Genomic DNA, 23,781 nt, shown 5'->3' on the forward strand with positions numbered 1-23,781 from the left:
ATTGGGGAACTCTAATCGATCGTATATACCAAGTCATCAGAATTGAAGCAAAGTAAATTTTTCTACTCAACTTTGGCAGTCGGGGACATTAAGTATGAGTATGCAACTATTTCAACACGATGAACTTGAGCTAATGTAAATAAACAATTCGAATAATTGAATTTGCTTTCAACGGTTCCTGTTGTTTATTCTGAATATATTTTGTATTTTTATAAATTTTGTATATACACGCGTGTAGCCAAATTCATACAGTCCAGTCATCTTAGAAATTTGGGATGAAAGAGTTGTGTTGCCAAACATATAGTTAAAGCTTATCACCTATTATTTATCTCCATATCCTCCGATTTTATGTGTGATTTATCTCACACCATGTCCTCAGTTCTCTTACAAATTTCGCACAATAATTGAGCTATTGACACTTAATTCTAATAGTGTGTGACTTAAATATGGATGAACTTAAATATAAACCTCATTTTCTGTTTTTTGAATATATTTTTTGTTTATTTTAAGAGAGTACATTGGCCTGTTCATTCACTATTTGTTGACAATTTGGTGGCAGTTGAAGATCGATTAATGCTGTTTATTATATGACAAAGCCTCGTTTCGTTTCATCGTATTTTAAATTGTATAAAAATATCAAAGATTGTTTACATTCACATTTAACGATCTCAAAATCACCCTCGCTTTTTCGTGGTTATTCTGATTAGTTCTTTATTGTAGCCCCTTCTTCTTTCCTGGTGGCCTGGCGCTTTGAGAGAGAACATGAAAGTTTCGCGCACTTTTTGGAGTACTTTGGAAAGCATACTTTGAGAATGCATTTTTGTTGAAGACTCACTTAAACACAATGAACAGAATGAATTTGCATGTATCTACAGTTAAAGTTAGTTCCCTTTGTAAACAATTTTCATATTAGTCCCTCATACTGATAAATACATCTAAAATTCCAAATAGCATTGATTTGTCATCAGTTAAAGATTTGTTAAAGCACACAATTGAATACAATAAATATATGTTATATGTACTAAATATAGATAATATTTGTACATTGCTTTGGTGAAATAGTATTTAGGATCATGGAATTATTAGTTATTATTATTATTGTTGTTAAATTGAATTGGTAATCTAAAAGACGACAAGCTTTAGCTTAAATATGTTAAATAAGAAAATCTGCCTGTACTTGCTTTCAGTGGTTCTCGATATTTATATATATGATTTTATCAATGAAAAACAAGTCAGTCTGTTTCTTATTTTCGGGTTACATGTCCATTAAATATAACTTCTTGTGAATTAAATTCAGAGTGAAAAAAAGTTTTTGAATTGAAATTCGTTGCACTTGACTTTTTTGACTAATGGTATTTTGCGAAAATTAACATCACTCAAAATAATTGGAATGATGATTAAATAAATTCTAAATATGTATGTGTTTAACATATTATGTTCAATCGATTTTAATACAAAACGGCAGTTAATGCTGCCTTGTCTTAATGCTTTTCTGATCAATTCAGTGAAAATATTATAGATATTTCCTTATATTAAATTCTGATCGCTTGGTAACTATGTGAATTCGCTCTAATTCCCTGACTGCCTTACATGACTCCAAATGATTATGTCACTTTACTCATCTGAGTTTATTTCTATCGAACATCCTCAAAATGCTCCTAATTTGAATAGAGTGCTTCCCGGTGGTACATTGACAACGCTTTGTTTGATTCTTAATGATTCAATGATCTTACTGAATTTTTAAAAGAAATTATATGACTATAACAAGTTTACTTCTAATACGGTTTAAGCCATGAAAGGTAATCTCTTGAAATTGCGAAACTACATCTATTCAAAAAGGACTTTAAGTAGTAAATTATAATAACGGAACTTAAATTATTCAATTAGAACATATTGAAATGCAAGTCTTAGGAAAGTCCTCATTTGTACATCTGAAAAATGAAACTTCATGTACTCCACTGGCACTCTCAGCTAACAAAAGAGCATATCAATACTCTAAAATTTTCACAGCTTGAAGAGTCTAAGCCTAATTCTATTATTGTCCAATAAATCATATTTATGAGAAATGAACAAATGATGTTGATCTGAATGTAAACAGGCGATTGAAAATATCGCGTCATATTTTTAGCAACATCCTGTTCTCTACCAGGTCATCAGAAAAAAAGAAGATAGTACGACTGAGGAATAATCGAAAAAGTCATAGACAGGTTAAAATGTTTTTGTTGAATACAAGTCTCTGTTTTACGATCGTTAAAGGTAAATAAACTTCTGTTTTTATGTTTTCAATTTAATAATTAAAAATTTGCAAGCAAAACAATGTTCAACATAATCGACGAATAAAGTTCAATATGTTATAAATAGTCCTAATTTGGTGAATAAAAGACCTTAGTGAATTTGATTCCACAGTAAAAATCAACAAAAAGTTATAGAAAGTGAAATGCCTGCTTCCAACGAAACGAGGATACAGAATGTGCTGTAATGCATTGTTGACAGTTTCTGATCAAAACAATCGACTCAAATGATTGGATCTAAACACTTTATACCATACAACTACATTCATAATCAAAAGTTGTTTTTTTATTTAAGACTACTTGAGATTAGCATAGTTTCGCGTATGTTTGTCTTATCATTTTAGTTATTAAGATTTTTTCTCCTTCATGCTTTTTAACGTTGCTTTAATAAAAGATACTAATAAAGTTATGAGAATTCTTGAACCATAATCATTGTACGATAGTAATTTTAATTCATTCACGTGAAATATGTGCACTTGTATAACAAATTACATCAGTGTAATTATCTCATACACCGAAGGTCATACATTTCGGCTCTAATCCGCTAAGCACCTTTGAAAAGTATCTTAACCACCTGAAAAACATTTGGATTGAGTCAATTTAATCACATAAATTTGTGTGATTTCACATTACACATTACACATTACACTTTAGCTGTTAACAGCCACGATAATCTGACTTCATACAGAAGGCAAAAAACTAATTGAAGAAATAGGTTGAAACATGTTGCCGCGAATCCACGAATCCACGAATATGAGGACAACTTGTATCAAGCGATCAAGCGATCAAGGCACAAGTTGAATGGGGAAACTGTGAATATAAACACCAGGCGATCAGAAAACTCTGTGCAAAACAATTGAGCAAACCAAGTGCAGATAGATAGATTCACAAGCTTCGCATTTTAAAACTTGTGTAGATATAAAATTGTGTGTTTCATTGTAGAATGTAAACAAACTCACATTTTTTGGTTTCTGCAATAAATAAATATTACAATTAAACTTATAAAAATATTTTTTTTTCTATTTCTTCGTTTTGTTCTATAATCAAACCTAATATCAATATAGTAATGGCATTTCTGCCTTTACCCTCAATTCCTGAACTTGGGCTTTAACTGCGGACTTTATGTTTATTGCCTTGAGTATAAAAACGCGAACCTTTGAAAACACATTCAGAATTTTCATTCTACACTTACCACATTTTTTTCACTTCCCGACTCTCTATTTCTGTTACCTCGATTTCAGTATAATTATTGGATACAGCTCTCATCAAATATTATTCACATAGTCCGATCTGATGAGAATATTATTCTCTCTTTATGGCTTTTCTGATTATATCACAATTGTACCCTCTTCTACCTTCCTGATGGCCTGGTAGCTAATAAAAAGAAATTGTGACGTCATACAAGCAGTGTACTATTCATACTAAGTATGGTATATATAGCTTTGAACAAACTAAATGAGAGTACAGATATAAACCACGATTACCATTATTACTTTTAGTACTTCTGCTTATACTACTGCTATAGAAATTTTCGAAAAAGTGTTGATGCATGAGTATTCACGAGAGGAAAGGCACGAGAATTGGGGGAACACGAACTGAACACATTGGCCAAGTGATCAGAATCAGAACAAAGTAAACTATTGTCGACAATTTGGTGGCAGTTGAAAATCGACTGATATTCGTGCTGTTTGTTATATGACAAAGCCTCGTTTCGTTTTATCGTATTTTAAGAATACAATTTTAAAGAAATCAAATCTTAATTACATTCATATTTAACGATCTCAAATTACCCCTACTTTTTCATGGTTCTTCTAATTATTTTATTATTGTAGCCTCTTCATCTTTTCTGATGGCCTGGTACCTTTGGGGAACAGATTGAAATTTCGCGCACTTTTTGGAATAGTTTAAAAGAACACTTTAAATGCATTATATTTCTGATGAAGACTTCTTGGAACACAATAATGGAATCTTGCTTAGACCTGCGCTTTATATTAATTCTATTTATAAAAAATTTATACTTCCACCTTTCTTGATGAAAAAACGTCTAAAATCTGAATTATAGTGCTGCGTCATCAAATAAATAAAGAAAGATTCTTTAAAGCTACAATAAGTATATGTATTAGATGAAGACAGTATTTGTGTCATTGCTTTGGTAAAAGAGTATTTGGGATCATGCAATTATTAGCTATTGTTATTATTGTTGTTAAATTGAGTTAGTAATCCAAGAAATGATAAGCTTTAACTTAAATAAATAAACAAATCTGCATTTGTTTCAGCGGTTTTCGATGTTTATAATAAAATAAATAAAAATCAAGTCTGTCTGTTCTCCATTAAATATAACTTCTTGTGAATTAAATTCAGAGTGAAAAAAAAAGATAATTTCTGAATTCAAATTGGCTGTACTTGACTTATTTTGACTAATTTTGGTATTTTGCCAAAATTAACATTCCCGCAAAATAATGAAAATGACGATTAAATAATTCTAATTATGTATGTGTTTATTATGTTCAATTGATTTTAATACAGAACGGCAGTTAATGCTGCCTTGTCTTAATGCTTTTCTGATCAATTCAGTGAAAATATTATAGATATTACCTGACATCCCTGGTTGACCTCTACGAGTCCGAATGGCGAAGCCGGACAAGATATTTTATAACGGAATCTGTTTCTGTTGAATATTAATTGATTGAACAATAATTGGATTTCTTCAATATTTTCTTTATATTTTCAATTGATACTAAAAGCATTCTTTCCAATGATAAAATGTCTGTTTTTTTGTTTTTGAATGAATAATGCTTGGAAACTTTGTTTATGTTCTTCGACTAAATTCTTTTTTGAATGTTGTTTCAGACTTTGCATTAAGTATTTAATAAGATTTCTTTTAATCACATTTAAATATAGGGTAAATAATTCAGAGTAAATTAATAGACTTTATACAATTAATGATAAGAGCAACTGTAATTGGTAAATATGGTTGAAAACGTTAAATAGATTGGAGCGAATTTTTATTAAATAATATAAAAAGAAAATTGATTTTGTACACAAATCCAGACAGCATAACCGAAGTTGCTAAATATACTTCTTTGGATCCATTTTTCCAAGATATGTCCAAAGTAAGAGGAATTATTATAACTTCAATTGTTATACATAATTATTATAGACATAAATAGTATAGATTAAAAAAAATATAGTGTAGCAATTAGTTATCTGGAACAGAAGTGATTTTGGGCATATGTCTTACGGAGAATTTTTTTTAAATTGTGAAAATAAGAATGAAGACAAATGGACGTAGAACTCGCACTTTGACACAACAGAGCTCGTTCTCTTCATAAATTATATCCTGTATGTAAAACTTTCAGTTGTAAAATTAATTAATTTTAGTTAAGTTGATATATAATCCATAATATAATTTAATAGGAAAAAGTTTGTAAAATTCCGTGGCAGAGTATCTTGGATGGAAAAGATCAAACTATTCTGTTATTATTAAAATAGTAGCTTATCTTATGATATAGTAATGCACTTCTCAATTTTTAAGGACTTCACACTGTATTTCATATACAACACCTTTTTTTATCACGAATTCATCGACACACTGCATAAAATTCCACATCAGTAACGCTGTCTTCCTTCAGACAACAGTTGCAGCAGAACAAAGTTCTTAATAAACCACTGACTGAAATCTCCAGTGCTGAAAGATACCTTTCGCAAGCAGCAAGAACTATGCTACTTGGATTTATATTTGGCTTGAGCTATGTGTTAATCAATTTTTTGTTATAAATACATGTGGTCATTTCCGGTATGTACTCTAACTGAACCTGCACTTCTCAACACGTGACGCTTATATTTTCATGTCGAAGCTCACATACTCGTTTATGTTTTATTGCATTATGTCTAATATTAGCATCTTATACTTTTTTAACTTCTACCTTTCACTTGTCATGCTCTCCAGCACATCTCATAGTTAATATTTGTTAACCTTATACCAATATACTTTCTTTCTACGTCTATGCTGATGATGAAGGTCAGCATAAGGTCAGCCAAATTTCAATAAATTAACTTACATTTTTGTTGTTGTCTTTCTATTTCTATTCGAATCCTTCTTACTTTAAAATAGTTTTTGTTTTTTTCGTCATAAGACGTGTCATTGTCGGCAAAAACAAGGTAACATTAATACACTGATTATTTTGAGATGTTCAATAAGTTGCTATAAAACGATGCTGAAAATAATTAATAATTAATATTTAATTATTAATATATATTTATATTATTATTATTATAAAGGTTAAACAAAAAGCGCCAAATAAGTTTGCAAATACATTCTCCTTTTAAAATGAAATCAATTTTTTTTTGGTGAAATATTTGAAATACGTTATAAAGGTCTGTTATGTGCTCTCTGTGGACCATTTCTCGAAATAATAAACAGTACAAAGTAACTATTAGTTAGCTAGGCTCATTTAATTGAAACCCCACAGCTTCAATGCCCAAACGAAATGTATTTGTTATGGTTCATAAGTCAAAGCTGTATGATATACTGGGATACTGAAAATTGTTGATAAAACCGAACTAATAATTGACTCGCAACACAGCAATATCATCGCTACCAGGATTTTGGCAATTGGACTGCAACGTCAACTAAATTTTTAAAATGTCATTTACTGATATTATTTTTGCTGCAAGTGCTTGCATTTGTGGTTGCAGATTTTAATAATGTTGCACTTTATTAAATTCAATATCCCCTATACTTTCAAACAGTAAAGGCAGGATTTCGTTTGCTTTCGTCGGACTTATCTCGGGGGAAGCAATAAAATAGAAAATTGAAATTAAAAAACTGTGCAAAATTAAAAACTATGAAATGTGTTGCAAGTTTAGCGTTTTACTTGCAATGAAAAATTCGACTACCAAAATGAAAAACCTGCATTCGTAGGAACAGTAACTCCAAGTTGCCATCTGTAAGGAAGCTCATGCCTCTCTTGGGCTCATGCATTCGTTCGTTCGATTTGCATAGATTTTTCATTTCGTATTTGCCTTTTAGCAGTGCTCAGATGAGTTATACAGTGGCACAAGTATGCTGCACTGCAGCTTTTTTTTTTTGCGTTGTACTCACATGTGATAAAATCGCAATATTAAAAGAAAATCAGTTGATTTAGCAGATGCTGCAGCAATTTACTTTACACGTTTTTCCGATGCTCTTATTTTTGCGTACATTTTTGGTGTTTGGTTAACCCACTAAACTGATGACAATTTAATGATACTTTCTTACTTTTTATATATTTTCTGCTATATGAAATTCTTTCACAGTTTTTTTATGCTTCAACTTGCGAAGTTTTAATACTGATTCGACTGCAGAAAATTCGATTACGTGACTTCTCAAAATGAATTCCAATTCAGGTGCATTACCTCTCATTATTAGATGCCATCAGTCTTCCTCTTTTCAGACAACGTGTATAAGTCAAAACAATAAGTTGGTAAGATACCCGAAAAAACTTTTCGACTTTTTAATTAAAATTACTTTTGGATTGTCATTTGATTAACTCTTTATTTATAAACACTCCTAACTAATTGAATTATAAATTATTGGAACTAGCATTATTTATGACTATCAAAGGATTTATGCTTACCAAATGAGTAGTTTTGAACAAGATATTATATTCATATTTATTTAATCTAATCATTCACATATACTCACTTCAACACTTTATAGGTCCTTTTAATAAAAATTAAATTGTAACAAAAATCATCAAAAAAGTACAGCTTTAGCAGTTCAATGCGACTAGTTATAGTCCATGTACAGGTCAGCTGAAAAATTTTGGAAGTTAAAATGAAGTATTAATATAATAATATCAATATTTTTATTCAAAATTGTCTCCCGAATAATACATATTCAATACAGTTATTCAAATGATTCTTAAATAATTTTTTAACATCTCTCCAATGATTTTCTGGACGTTCTGCATAACCATGGCTGTAATTGTTTCTTCATTCGACGAAAAACGGTTTTAGGAGAACCATTAACATTTTTAGAAGAGGAGTTCAGCGTTACTAACGAACGCTTTACTCTGACTAAAAATGTATTTTTTCTAAAAAACACATATTGCTTTATATTTCTATATTCTGTCAATGAAAATTATCATTACACCGATTCTAACACCTACAATGAGGATGTGACTCAAGTCTTATCAAATGTATCCAATATAAGGTGTTTTCGTTATTTATGCCGAATCAAGAAAAATTGGATAATATTACCACTAGAAATAAATGAAGGTAATACTGACCTAAATAATATAACAACTATCCATAAGTTTTAAATAAACACGCTTTGTTTTGCAGTAGTCATAGATTTGAATATTCACTGCAGTTCATACTGAGCACATAGAAAGATCTCTTGTAGATCGTATTTACTGGCACTCATTGAAGTGATACTAGAACACCTGTGTCCATGCATAACCAGATCAAGGCTTAAGCTTTAAAGCAATTCATTCTTTAATTCACTTAGCGACATTTCGAACAAGAGTATTGGCTAGATACTTTCATTTGTCAATATGTCTGGCTGGTTTTATTAGTAATAAATAATGGGCAATAAATGCATCCCGACCTAAAAGATCTATTGTGCGCCTAAACGCTCAATTAAAACAATTCTAGAATATTTAAAAATCTCGCCGCCGGTGGGCAATTGCATACGATATGTTCTGATGTTTCCTTCTCCTCATGACGAAGTCGACAAAAATCACTTTCCACCGCACCTATAATCTTCATGTAGTCCTGTAAAAAGTTCATTGTAGATTTTAATATCGTTTCTGCTAAGGTTAAGAATAGCGTCAACTTTGATGTGTTCAGGATCAGTGAATCTTCTTGACTGCCGTATGCCTCTTTAGGTTCTCCAGTGTTCAAGTAGATTTTGTTTTTCCTGTTCACATAATAAGTTATTTGTGAAGCTATTTGTTACCCCGCAGAAGGGCTCTGGACTAATGAAAGCAGTACATGCACCCCTGTCTGGGGTGCACAACGTTCTATTTATAATTATAAAGAATATGACATCATTAAATCTTTCTTAGCTAATTGAGTAGGATCCCCTCAACCTTCGACTTTAGCTATCTATCTACTTACATATATAATTGACTAAATAAAAGTTATATTATATACTACAAAATCTTAATCTTAATTAGGTTCAGTGAGGTTAAGATTGCCTCATCATATGCAACAGTGAAAACTGTGGTGGCTGTCTTCAAATATTTCGGACGCTCAGAAATAGTCGAATGATAAGTCAAATAAAAAAATAAACTGATTATGGATATTTTATTTAGCTGCATTTAAATATTACCTCTTAAGGACTTACGAATAAAAATTTTATGCCGCGCTTATTGACCTGGAATCGAAATTGCATTCAATAAGATATTTGCAAGATTCTATTAGAAATGGTTTGAGCTAGTCAATTTTAAAGGCAGACTACCTCTACATTCCGGAAACATAAGGAAAAAATTATTTGTGCGGATTAAAAAAGCAATAAAACTCTGTGGAAGGTAAAGACTGTGCTGTGGATGACAAATGTATTTCACTGATTAATAACCTAAAATAATTTAAAATAGTTGCATTAGCAAAGAAAAAAATTTTCTTTCTAAAGTTTAAGAATATGTTGTTAGTCTGTAAGCATGTTGCATGTTGGTGTTGGAAAAGAAAAAAATTTTGTCAATTATGGATGTGCTATCCATCATATGGAGTAATTTTGAAGACTGATAATTACTTTGAAGATGTGCAATTTGAAAGGATAAAAGAAGCTTCATTGGAGAAACTGTATCGAGTTAAGAAGAAATTTGGGTCAAAAAATAAAAACCAATGATTAGTTTAAAAGCATCTCCTTCTCATCTTAGTCGTAATATCTTCGAATAATCCTTATATCGCTATTGTTTCTTAGCTTTCTTAGCTCTGTACCGCTCGACAAAAGTGTTATTTTGTTACAAATAGCAATATGTTTTGAAACTACATTTCACACACTATATGAGGCGTTTAGTATTTTACTCTCAATAGCTTCCTTTTATTTTTTATCCAGAATGATTCAACTGTTGGCGAACTATTACGATAGTTTTTATAATATAGAACAAAGGCCTTAAATTTTTCTCTTTAATCGGAAATAATGCGTGAAATTTAAAAAAGAAAATTAATTTTATTTTTTATACAAAATGTGTCTTGTGCTTTTACTGGTGCCTTCAGTTTTCTGACTGACCTCATCAGGCTCAAAACGTAATCAGCAAAATGAAGAGGAAGAAATGAGTGGTACCTGCAGAGGAAAATCTTATGAAAAATGAATTGTTTCGCTTTCAAAAGGAGGAAAATTTAAAAAATGCGGAAAAAAATTACCACTTTGGCATGCTTTGCCGGCATAACTTTTACATTTAAATCAACAATTGAGCATTTGTCTGCCCATTTCCCCAGAGATACCCAGATCTGTAGCTGCAATACTTTTTTCAACAGTAACAAGTACTTCAGCAGTGGACTTCTTTTTAACTTTCCTCGACCTGTTACCTGATACCACGTGTTCTCCTCTGGAAAATGAAGCATACAAAACGAGGAACAAGGAAAGGAAAACGGTTGAAAGGCATGGAACCTCCTGTTCTATTTTAGTTTTAATTTTTCTTCTTAACTTTAGCAATTCCGCTTTGAACAATTTTTTACCGTTAATATAAATAAATAAGTACATTTACATACACACATACACATTCATGGTTACATACATGCTTAAGTTGGAATTTTTTGTATATATTTTATGCAGAATTTCATATAAATTTTTATAAATTTTCATTTTTGCTTGCAGTGCCTCCGAACATTGATGATGCACTCACTTCCAGTGATGTCATTGTACGTGAGGGCGATAATGTCACGCTACGTTGCAAGGCAAAAGGTAGCCCGGAGCCATCAATTAAATGGAAACGAGATGATGGCAATAAAATTGTTATAAACAAAACAATGGAGGGTAAGTTATGGCCTACAAAATAGTGCTTTTGTTTCTGTTTCTGTTTGTGTTTGTATTTGTGTTTGTGTTTGTTCAAGTACACATAAATTAATATCTACGCTTTTAGTGTGTATAAGTGTAAGCGCTATGCCATATATTTTTAATGCTCGTATGAAGCAATCATTTATTTCAAGCTTCAAAATGCATCACAGCACTTTTTTATTGTCCGAATATCTGATTTCAATGTGTTTAAAGTTTTTTTATATCGGAAAATAGTTTAATGTAGTGCGAAAGTAAATAAAAAAGCACGAAAAGCATCTGTAACCTGAGCAAAGAAAATATTGTCTTCCTACCATTCCACCATTATATGCTTCACCTAGGCGGATACGTCAAGCATATAATATTACAAAAGGAGTTCTTGATAGTTTATTTTAATATTGCACCCAACATTTTAATATTGCACCCAACATAAATGTCATTCTTGCAATTTTTTTTCAAATATTTTCAACCATATATTTTTGGTTTTCTCTAATTAAATTAGATGTATTTTGAAATTTCTTGCACCACCTTTGTGAATCACACGACCAAATCGAGTTCCTATAAATTAGTACACATATCGTCATTAATCATTCTTCATCTTGTTCCATTAACAACAACCACAATGTTAACATTGTTAAAAGCAATACTCCTTAGAACCAAAAACAGCACATAATTTTTCATTACTGTGTAAACTTGATTCACGAATAGCTTGTCAGAATCACGAAGTAACTTAAACAGAAATTAAGTTCATCGGTAAAATCGAATTATAATAAAATAATGGATCTATTGCAAGTTGCTTTTAAACTAAATCTCTTCTTCTTATTTGGCACTATAGTCCAGTGTGAACCTAGGCCTCCTTCTTTTTTAGAAAAGGTTGCATAGCGTATGTTTTTTTTTCGAATGCGAAACCCCCAACCTGGAGGACCAGATCTCCTTATTTACAAATCTGGGGATAAAATTGGTGTTTGGTAGCTAGAGAAGGTAATTCTAGTAAACCGCATCCTTGACTGCCAACTCCGAAAAGAGCAAGCAAGTTTTAGGCCTAATAGATCATGCGTTGATCACATCAACAGACTACGCTGTGTAATGAAATAAATACCCCGCTGTTTCTTGTGTTCATCGACCTCGAAAAAGCCTTCGACTCTATGAACCGAAGTGCCACATAGTCCTCGCTTGATGGCGTAGGTGTTTCTGAAAAATATCAAAAGCCTTATCAAAGTGCAGTACAGCGGAGTAAATGCTAGAGTCCTGCATTGCGGCAGCATTAGTGAGGCATTTGTGTCGCAGACCAGAGTTAAGCAAGGCTGCCTGATGTTGGCTGTTGAGGAGGCTAGGATGTGTATTAGCCCCACTTCCCCATTGAGGCACATACGTTTACCTCTTGCATTCCTTAAAACTCGAATTGCGCAACAAATCATGCAAAGATTTAAGTTGTTAGGTCAAGTAAATTCGATCTGCCTTGAAATTCACTCCTTTAGTTGTGTATGGGGTGCTACAAAGAAGCTCAAGATTACAAAAACAACCTAAGGCCATATGAATATAATAAATATATTTTTAACATGATTTTAAGCATAGAAATAAATCATTAATAGTTACGAAATTACATCTAATAAGGAAGGATTTGAAGAATTAACAAAAATTTAGTTCGTCACTTACAACATTTTGAAATTAAAGTCCCTATAAAGACCTCATTTGAACAACTGAATAACAAAACTTCGTGCACTCAACTGAAACCCTCAGATAAGACATGACCACCTCAGTACATTTACAATTTTACTGCTCCAAGGGTCTAAGTCTAACTATTATTGTCCATTACAAATAAACAAATTATGATAACCTGAATGTATACAGGCGATTCAGAATTTAATGTCATATTTTTAGCAACATCCTGTTCTCTACCAGGCCATCGACAAAGAAGAAGAGAATACAACTGAAGAATACTCAAAAATGTCATAGAGAGGCTGACTGTTTTTGATCAGAACCATCGATTCAAGTGTTTGAACCTAACCATCTACATTCACACTAAAAGATTATTTTCAGCTCTTATTCAGCTCTGAGCTCACCTAAGTGCCCTTGAAAAGATTGTATTGACTTCATTTCTGGGTCCACATCCGTGAGGGAAGTATATGTCATAATTTGGAGGTTGGATGTTTGAGGAGTTTCATTTACTTTAAACACTGCTTGCAAGTGCATAGCCACAGTTTCAGATTTTTCATCACAATATCTTTAGTTTTAAAGATCCTCTAATAAAATGAGGAGAACTGCATCTCGTGGTTTTGAGAATTTCTATTTTATATAATTTCTTAAATGGTTTTATTTCAGAGTCTGCAAATGGTAATCGCTGAAATTTGTGCATTTTATTTAAATTTATATTTATGTATAACAATTGTTTATGATTAAGTTTGTATGTTAGTCTTTAATTTAATAAACTTTTGTGATTTTCAATATAGTATAGCTGCTGGTAACCACAATAATCTGTTTTGATAAAAATCTTTAAGTCATTAATGCTATTTAGAGGAAAAACATGGACGTAACACATAATAACTCTGACTGTTTGACGTAGTTGCAAAGATTTTATGAAATATTGACACAGTGGTGAAGAAATGTAAGTACATATATTTCATTGCTGAAACCTTTACATCCACTGTTTCCCACAAATACTAGGGAAACAGAAAAGCAGTGAAAATTGAAAGAAGCAAAGCAATCGCAAGGCAAACTACAATGACATTGACAACCAAACTTAAATTTAATATTCTACCTCTTACGATCACTTTGAATAAAATTTATATATGGTATTTGTCATATATATTCTAGTGAATTATTTATCTATTATTTATAAGTAACAACGTACTACTCAATTGGAAATTGACTAGTTATGCAAAGATTATTGAGTTATAGAGGAGATATTTGAAAATAGTTGATCTGAATAAAGTTGAACTCCTTTATGAATACATATATAGTTCCGTTAGTCAGTAGTGTATTAATCACCATAAATAATTATAAACAGATATAACATATTATCAATAGATTTTATAATTTTCATTTTATCAGGGAGTTGATAAGAAAAAGTGTGAATAATTTTGTCTAAATAAAAAACTAACTACATTATAAGAAACTTGATTCTGCAGCAGTTGTGAAAAAGACGAATTCTTCATATATATGTTCTTCATATATGTTCTGACACTATCCACCGGTCACGCAATGTATTTCAAATATAGTAGATCTTTTCTTTCTGGAGAAGCTTTATAAACAGTATCGTTTGCTCTTAAACATACTCTTAGGCTTTAATAAATATTTTAAATTAAGGATAAAGCACGCAATGGACCAGTCGACCCATTGGATCGGTTGAATCGCTAAAGGCAACTTTTAGCTTTTCGGACGCTAAATTTAATATGTAAAAATGTTTATAAATCAAATTTATTTAATAAAATAACTGTCATCATAGAGATAAGCTCACAATCATATTCGACATGAAATTTATGGAATAAGTACTGCTATGAACACATCAAACACTACAAAATAGCACTACTTTTTACAATGTTAACTGTAACACATATAATGGACCAATTCCAAGAAGTTGTAATTGAGCTTATTTGGATTTAGATTTTAATATATTTAAGAAAGCATATTTCAACACTGCTTAACTGTCTGCCATCAACACCTAGAATATATAGAATTCAAATAATTTATTATCACTAATGGTTTTGTCGGACTGATTTTACTTTTGCAAAATATCTTGTTTTGCAACCTGATATAGCTTAAATATTACTTTATCTCGTGCCATGCATATGGACGTCCAATTAATGGAATCCTTTCCACGCATTTCAACACTTGAAACCTTCTCTCTACATTAAATACTGTTTCTATTGCATTAACATGGAATTAATATGGAATAGGGAACTAACTGAAGTTTTTCATTAACTATGAGAATAACGTCACCTCTCCGTGAATATAGCAATTTGTCCACAAATTTTCTATTAATTTGCTTATATTTGTTATATCGCGCAAAACTTCACTGATCATAACAGATTTCAGTATATCTGCAAATAATTTATCCACAGATTCGATTCAGATTTCGTCATTCATATTTAAAAATGTTTTATAAATATTCCTAAATGGAGTTTAAGTTTCGATTTTTTGTATGTTTCTTATATCACCTAAGCTCAGACATACGCATTCAGAATGCTTAATAAAGACTTTTGTTTACACAAAACACATTCTACATTTACTTTTATTTCTACGTCCTTACTCTATTTCTCTGTTACCCTGCTTACTGAGAGCCTACTATTACTACAATGAAATCTGGATTTCCAAGCAAGACTTATATATTATTATCATCGTAATAATGTGTGCATATATGTGAATTCCTTAATCGCTCTATTCAGTTTGTGTCAATGATTTTTGGTACAGTTATTCCAAACAACTCTCATCGGATGCTCTTCACACAGATCTTCACATTTTCATGGAAACATTATTCTCTCTTTATGACATTTCTGATTATTTTTTAGTTGTGTCCTATTCTTCTTTTCTTATGGCCTGGTAACAAATATGATGAAATTATGACGTCATGTAAGTATATATATCGATAGAACAAACTAAAGTGTAGTACGGATAGACACCACTACCACGATTACTACTTTTAGTACTTCTACTACTACCGCTACTAAATTCATCTAACAAAATTCTCGTGAAAGTGTTAACGTATGAGTATTCACGAGTACAGGGCACGAGGATTGGGGGAACACGAATTGAACAGAATGATCAAGGGATCAGAATATGAGTAGAGTAAACTTTTCAAATCAGCTCGGGCAGACGCAGACTTTGATAATGAATATAAAATTATCTTTTTCAAGAGACACAACACGATAAACTGGGGTTAATGTAAATAAACAATTTGGAGAATTGAATTTGATGTCCATGGTTCACATTGTTTATACTAAATTTAATAAAAAATGAGTATGTCTTATTTTATTTCTTTTCCCACTTATTTAGTAAATAAAAGTTATCTTGACTCTGCTGGTTCAATGAACTCACTTATAAGGTTGGGTTGTACCGGTGATCCAAAAGGATCTATTTAGGCCTATTGGTTTACTATTTTGCAGTAGACGTATATTTAGACGTATAAAACCACCTTGAACCGTACTTTATATTTATTGACTTGAGTATAAGAACGCGAGATGTGTTTGTTCCAAACTAATACTTAATGCTTACTTCCTATTATTTATCTCCATCTTCCAATATTTGTATGTCTGATTTATCACACACCATGTCCTCAGTTCTGTTACAAATATCCCACAATAGTTCAGCTATTGCCACTAAATTTTTAAATTAAAACAGTTACCTGTTTAATAGTATTTTACTTCCTGAAATCTTTGATGAACTTGAATATGAATCCCATTTCGTATAAATCAGACATTTCAGTTTTTTGAACATATTTTTTATTTATTTTAAGGGAAATACATTTTTCCTGTTCATTCACTATTCGTCGAGAATTTGGTGGCAGTTGAAAATCGATTGATCTTCGTTCTCGCATTTTCGTTTCATCGCATTTTAAATTGCATAGAGAAATCAAAGTTTATTTACATTCACATTTAACGAATTGAAACTCACCCTCACTTTTTCATGGTTCTTCTGATTATTTCTGATTACTATTATTGCAACATCTTCGTCTTTCCTGTTGGCCTGGTACCTTTAGGGAGAAGATGGAAATTTCGCGCACTTTTTGGAATACTTTGGAAAGCACACTTTAATAATGCTAATGCATTTCTGATGAAGACACCCTTAAATACAACGAATTTGCATAGATCTACTGTTGAAATTAGTTCTCTTTGTAAACAATGTTTACTTCAATCTTTTTTACTCACAAATATATCAAAATTCTAAATAACATTGCTTCGTCATCAATTTAAGATTCTTCAAAGCACACAATCGAATACAATAAGTTTATGTGTAAGATATATTACAGATAATATATGTGTCATTGCTTTGGTAAAAGAGTATTTGGGATCATGCAATTAGTAGTTACCATATTGTTGATATTGTTGCTAAATTGAGTTAGTAATCTAAGAGACGATAAGCTTTAGCTTAAATAAATAAACAAATCTGCACTTGTTTCAACGTTTCAGCGGTTCTCGATGTTTATATTAAAATTAATAAAAATCAAGTCTGTCTGTTCTCCATTAAATATAACTTCTTGTGAATTAAATTCAGAGTGAAAAAATAATTTTTGAATTCAAATTTACTGTACTTGATTTTTTTTTGACTAATTTTGGTATTTTGCCAAAATTAACATTCACGCAAAATAAGGAAAATGACGATTAAATAATTTCTAATTATGTATGTGTTTATTATGTTCAATCGATTTTAATACAAAACGTCAGTTAATGCTGCCTTGTCTTAATGCTTTTCTGATCAATGATCAATTCAGTGAAAATATTATAGATATTTCCTTACATTAAATTCTGATCGCTTGGTAACTATGTGAATTCGCTCTAACTCCCTGACTGACTTGCATGACTCCGAAGGGTTAGGCCACTTTACACAAACATGGTAACAGTTAACATAGACTTAGTTGTAAAGAATTGATGAGATATTGACACAGTGGTGAAGAAATGGAAGTACATATATTTCATTACTGAAACCTTAACATCCACTGTTTCCCACAAATACTAGGGAAACAGAAAAGCAGTGAACATTGAAAGAAGCAAAGCAATCGCAAGGTAAACTACAATGACAACAAGACTGAAATTTAATATTCTACCTCACTACGATCACTTTCAATAAAATTCACATTCACGTATCAGAAATACATATTTTAGTAAACTATTTATTTATTATTTATTAGTCACCCAAATAACGTCACCCAAAACTTCGAAATATTATCCATCCACTGGTGATGTGTATTTGTGAATACCCAAAACAGCTGTATGCTCTGCCCAACTTCCAAATAAATAAAAACTAAATTTATACATTTACAACTGTTCAGAACGCCTTTCAATTTAGAAAATAATTTCAAGTAATAATCAAATTTAAAAAGTATGGTTTGAAGTATCTTCTATACCATATATTATATTATGTTCTATCAATATGTGAAACACGACAACCCTAAAATCCCACACATTATAACAAGGATTTAATTTAGACTTCTTTCAGAAGTTTTAGAATTAATTGTAGACATAAGTTGCAACATGTTGCCACAAATCCACGAATCCACGAATCCTCGAATATGAGGGGTTCGACCAAGCGATCGATTATACAAGTTGAATGGGGAAAATGTGAATATAAATATCAGGCAATCAGAACATTGCGCAAAACAGTTCAGGAAACCAAGTGCAGACGGATACATTCACTAAGCTCGCATTTTAAAACCAACCTTACATTCTTTGGCTTTGCTTCCACTGTAGGATAACACATGAAACAAAAGCATTAAAGATGTGTAATAAATAATTATTTAAAAATTTTTATTTTCTATATCTACTTTTTGTCCTATAATCAAACTTAATATCAATAAAATAATGGCATTTTTGCCTTTACCCACATTTGCTGAACACATCATCAGAAAACAGAAATAAGACAGACTTTATATATATTGCTTTGAGTATAAAAACGCGAACCTCTGAAAGTACATTCAGAATTTTCATTGTACACATAGTACATGCTTTCCACTTTCCTACTCTCTATTTCTGTTACCTTGATTACTGAGAGCTTAGTATCATTACAACATCTGGACTTGTAAGCAAGACTTACGCTTGTTATCGTTGTTGTCATGTATATAAACTCTTTAATCGCGCTATTTGGTCTGTATTAATTATTTCAGTTTAATCAATGTATACAATTCTTATCAAATATTCTTCACATAGTCCGATTTCCATCGGAATATTTATCTCTCTTTATGGCTTTTCTGATTATTTCTCAGTTGTTCCCTCCTCTTCTTTCTGATACCGTGGTAGCTAACAAGGTGAAAATATGACATCATACTATTAGTGTCTTGTCATGTTAGGTATATATCGTTAATAACAAGCTAAAAGATAGAACGGATCTAAAACAATTACTACTTCCTGTTACTACTACTACTTCTATTACTACTACTACTACTACTACTACTACTACTACTACTACTACTACTACTACTACTACTACTACTAAGTTCTCACATAAGTTTATTATAGCTGCTATGGCGGGGGGATTGGGGAACTCTAATCGATCGCATATACCAAGTCATCAGAATTGAAGCAAAGTAAATTTTTCTACTCAACTTTGGCAGTCGGGGACATTAAGTATGACTATGCAACTATTTCAACACGATGAACTTGAGCTAATGTAAATAAACAATTCGAATAATTGAATTTGCTTTCAACGGTTCCTGTTGTTTATTCTGAATATATTTTGTATTTTTATAAATTTTGTATATATACGCGTGTAGCCAAACTCATACAGTCCAGTCATCTTAGAAATTTGGGATGAAAGAGTTGTTTTGCCAAACATATAGTAAAAGCTTATCACCTATTATTTATCTCCATATCCTCCGATTTTATGTGTGATTTATCTCACACCATGTCCTCAGTTCTCTTACAAATTTCGCACAATAATTGAGCTGTTGACACTTAATTTTAATAGTGTGTGACTTAAATATGGTTGAACTTAAATATAAACCTCATTTTCTGTTTTTTGAATATATTTTTTGTTTATTTTAAGAGAGTGCATTGCCCTGTTCATTCACTATTTGTTGACAATTTGGTGGCAGTTGAAGATCGATTAATGCTGTTTATTATATGACAAAGCCTCGTTTCGTTTCATCGTATTTTAAATTGTATAAAAATATCAAAGATTGTTTACATTCATATTTAACGATCTCAAAATTACCCTCGCTTTTTCGTGGTTATTCTGATTATTTCTTTATTGTAGCCTCTTCTTCTTTCCTGGTGGCCTGGCACTTTGAGAGAGAACATGAAAGTTTCGCGCACTTTTTGGAGTACTTTGGAAAGCATACTTTGAGAATGCATTTTTGTTGAAGACTCACTTAAACACAATGAACATAATGAATTTGCATGTATCTACAGTTAAAGTTAGTTCCCTTTGTAAACAATTTTCATGTTAGTCCCTCTTACTGATAAATACATCTAAAATTCCAAATAGCATTGATTTGTCATCAGTTAAAGATTTGTTAAAACACACAATTGAATACAATAAATATATGTTATATGTACTAAATATAGATAATATTTGTACATTGCTTTGGTGAAATAGTATTTAGGATCATGGAATTATTAGTTATTATTGTTATTGTTGTTAAATTGAATTGGTAATCTAAAAGACGACAAGCTTTAGCTTAAATATGTTAAATAAAAAAATCTGCCTGTACTTGCTTTCAGTGGTTCTCGATATTTTTATATATGATTTTATCAATGAAAAACAAGTCAGTCTGTTTTTTATTTTCGGGTTACATGTCCATTAAATACAACTTCTTGTGAATTAAATTCAGAGTAAAAAAAAGTTTTTGAATTGAAATTCGCTGCACTTGACTTTTTTGACTAATGGTATTTTGCGAAAATTAACATCACTCAAAATAATTGGAATGATGATTAAATAAATTCTAAATATGTATGTGTTTAACATATTATGTTCAATCGATTTTAATACAAAACGGCAGTTAATGCTGCCTTGTCTTAAACCATTTCTGATCAATTCAGTGAAAATATTATAGATATTTCCTTACATTGAATTCTGATCGCTTGGTAACTATGTGAACTCACTCTAACTACCTGACTGACTTACATGACTCCAAATGATTATGTCACTTTACTCATCTGAGTTTATTTCTATCGAACATCCTCAAAATGCTCCTAATTTAAATAGAGTGCTTCCCGGTGGTACATTGACAACGCTTTGTTTGATTCTTAATGATTCAATGATCTTACTGAATTTTTAAAAGAAATTATATGACTATAACAAGTTTACTTCTAATACGGTTTAAGCCATGAAAGGTAATCTCTTGACATTGCGAAACCACATTTATTCAAAAAGGACTTTAAGTAGTAAATTATAATAACGGAACTTAAATTATTCAATTAGAACATACTGAAATTCAAGTCTTAAGAAAGTCCTCATTTGTACATCTGAAAAATGAAACTTCATGTACTCCACTGGCACTCTCAGCTAACAAAAGAGCATATCAATACTCTAAAATTTTCACAGCTTGAAGAGTCTAAGCCTAATTCTATTATTGTCCAATAAATTATATTTATGAGAAATGAACAAATGATGTTGATCTGAATGTAAACAGGCGATTGAAAATATCACGTCATATTTTTAGCAACATCCTGTTCTCTACCAGGTCATCAGAAAAAAAGAAGATAGTACGACTGAGGAATAATCGAAAAAGTCATAGACAGGTTAAAATGTTTTTGTTGAATACAATTCTCTGTTTAACGATCGTTAAATGTAAATAAACTTCTGTTTTTATGTTTTCAATTTAATAATTAAAAATTTGCAAGCAAAACAATGTTCAACATAATCGACGAATAAAGTTCAATGTGTTATAAATAGTCCTAATTTGGGGAATAAAAGACCTTAGGGAATTTGATTTCACAGTAAAAATCAACAAAAAGTTACAGAAAGTGAAATGCCTGCTTCCAACGAAACGAGGATACAGAATGTGCTGTAATGCATTGTTGACAGTTTCTGATCAAAACAATCGACTCAAATGTTTGGATCTAAACACTTTATACCATACAACTACATTCATAATCAAAAGTTATTTTTTTATTTAAGACTACTTGAGATTAGCATAGTCTCGCGTATGTTTGTCTTGTCATTTTAGTTATTAAGATTTTTTCTCCTTTATGTTTTTTAGCGTTGCTTTAATAAAAGATACTAATAGAGTTATGATAAATCTTGAACCATAATCATTGTACGATAGTAATTTTAATTCATTCACGTGAAATATGTGCACTTGTATAATAAATTACATCAGTGTAATTATCTCATACACCGAAGGTCATACATTTCGGCTCTAATCCGCTAAGCACCCTCGAAAAGTATCTTAACCACCTGAAAAACATTTGGATTGTGTCAATTTAATCAATAAATTTGTGTGATTTCACATTACACATTACACTTTAGCTGTTAACAGCCACGATAATCTGACTTCATACAGAAGGCAAAAAACTAATTGAAGACATAGGTTGCAACATGTTGCCGCGAATCCACAAATCCACAAATCCACGAATATGAGGACAACTTGTATCAAGCGATCAAGCGATCAAGCGATCAAGGTACAAGTTGAATGGGGAAACTGTGAATATAAACACCAGGCGATCAGAAAACTCTGTGCAAAACAATTGAGCAAACCAAGTGCAGACAGATACATTCACAAGCTTCACATTTTAAAACTTGTGTAGATATAAAATTGTGTGTTTCATTGTAGAATGTAAACAAACTCACATTTTTTGGTTTCTGCAATAAATAAATATTACAATTAAACTTATAAAAATATTTTTTTTTCTATTTCTTCTTTCTGTTCTATAATCAAACTTAATATCAATATAGTAATGGCATTTCTGCCTTTACCCTCAATTCCTGAACTTGGGCTTTAACTGCGGACTTTATGTTTATTGCCTTAAGTATAAAAACGCTAACCTTTGAAAACACATTCAGAATTTTCATTCTACACTTACCACAATTTTTTCACTTCCCGACTCTCTATTTATGTTACCTCGATTTCAGTATAATTATTGGATACAGCTCTCATCAAATATTATTCACATAGTCCGATTTTGATGAGATGAGATGAGAATATTATTCTCTCTTTATGGCTTTTCTGATTATATCACAATTGTACCCTCATCTACCTTCCTGATGGCCTGGTAGCTAATAAAAAGAAATTGTGACGTCATACAAGCAGTGTACTATTCATACTAAGTATGGTATATATAGCTTTGAACAAACTAAATGAGAGTTCAGATTACCATTACTACTTTTAGTACTTCTGCTTTTACTACTGCTATAGAAATTTTGGAAAAAGTGTTGATGCATGAGTATTCACGAGAGGAAAGGCACGAGAATTGGGGGAACACGAACTGAACACATTGGCCAAGTGATCAGAATCAGAACAAAGTAAACTATTGTCGACCATTTGGTGGCAGTTGAAAATCGACTGATATTCACGCTGTTTGTTATATGACAAAGCCTCGTTTCGTTTTATCGTATTTTAAGAATACAATTTTAAAGAAATCAAATCTTATTTACATTCATATTTAACGATCTCAAAATCATCCCCACTTTTTCATGCCTCTTCATCTTTTCTGATGACCTGGTACCTTTAGGGAACAGATTGAAATTTCGCGCACTTTTTGGAATAGTTTAAAAGAACACTTTAAATGCATTATATTTCTGATGAAGACTTCTTGGATCACAATAATGGAATCTTGCTTAGACCTGCGCTTTAAATTGTAGTGCTGCGTCATCAAATAAATAATTAAAGATTCTTTAAAGCTACAATAAGTATAT

At 31.2% G+C, this 23,781-nt stretch overlaps 1 protein-coding gene across 1 annotated transcript in view; it reads left to right on the forward strand.

Annotated features, from left to right (window-relative positions):
* The window catches only part of LOC119688560 (lachesin), a 150,764-nt gene that overhangs the window by 50,423 nt on the left and 76,560 nt on the right, over positions 1 to 23,781 (forward strand). The window contains exon 3 of the mRNA XM_038103233.1: positions 11,098 to 11,256. Coding sequence (XP_037959161.1) covers positions 11,098 to 11,256 — 159 coding nt within the window. The remainder of the gene's footprint in view (positions 1 to 11,097; positions 11,257 to 23,781) is intronic.

The sequence above is a fragment of the Teleopsis dalmanni genome, chromosome X (assembly GCF_002237135.1).
Source record: "Teleopsis dalmanni isolate 2A chromosome X, ASM223713v2, whole genome shotgun sequence".
NCBI lineage: Eukaryota > Metazoa > Arthropoda > Insecta > Diptera > Diopsidae > Teleopsis > Teleopsis dalmanni.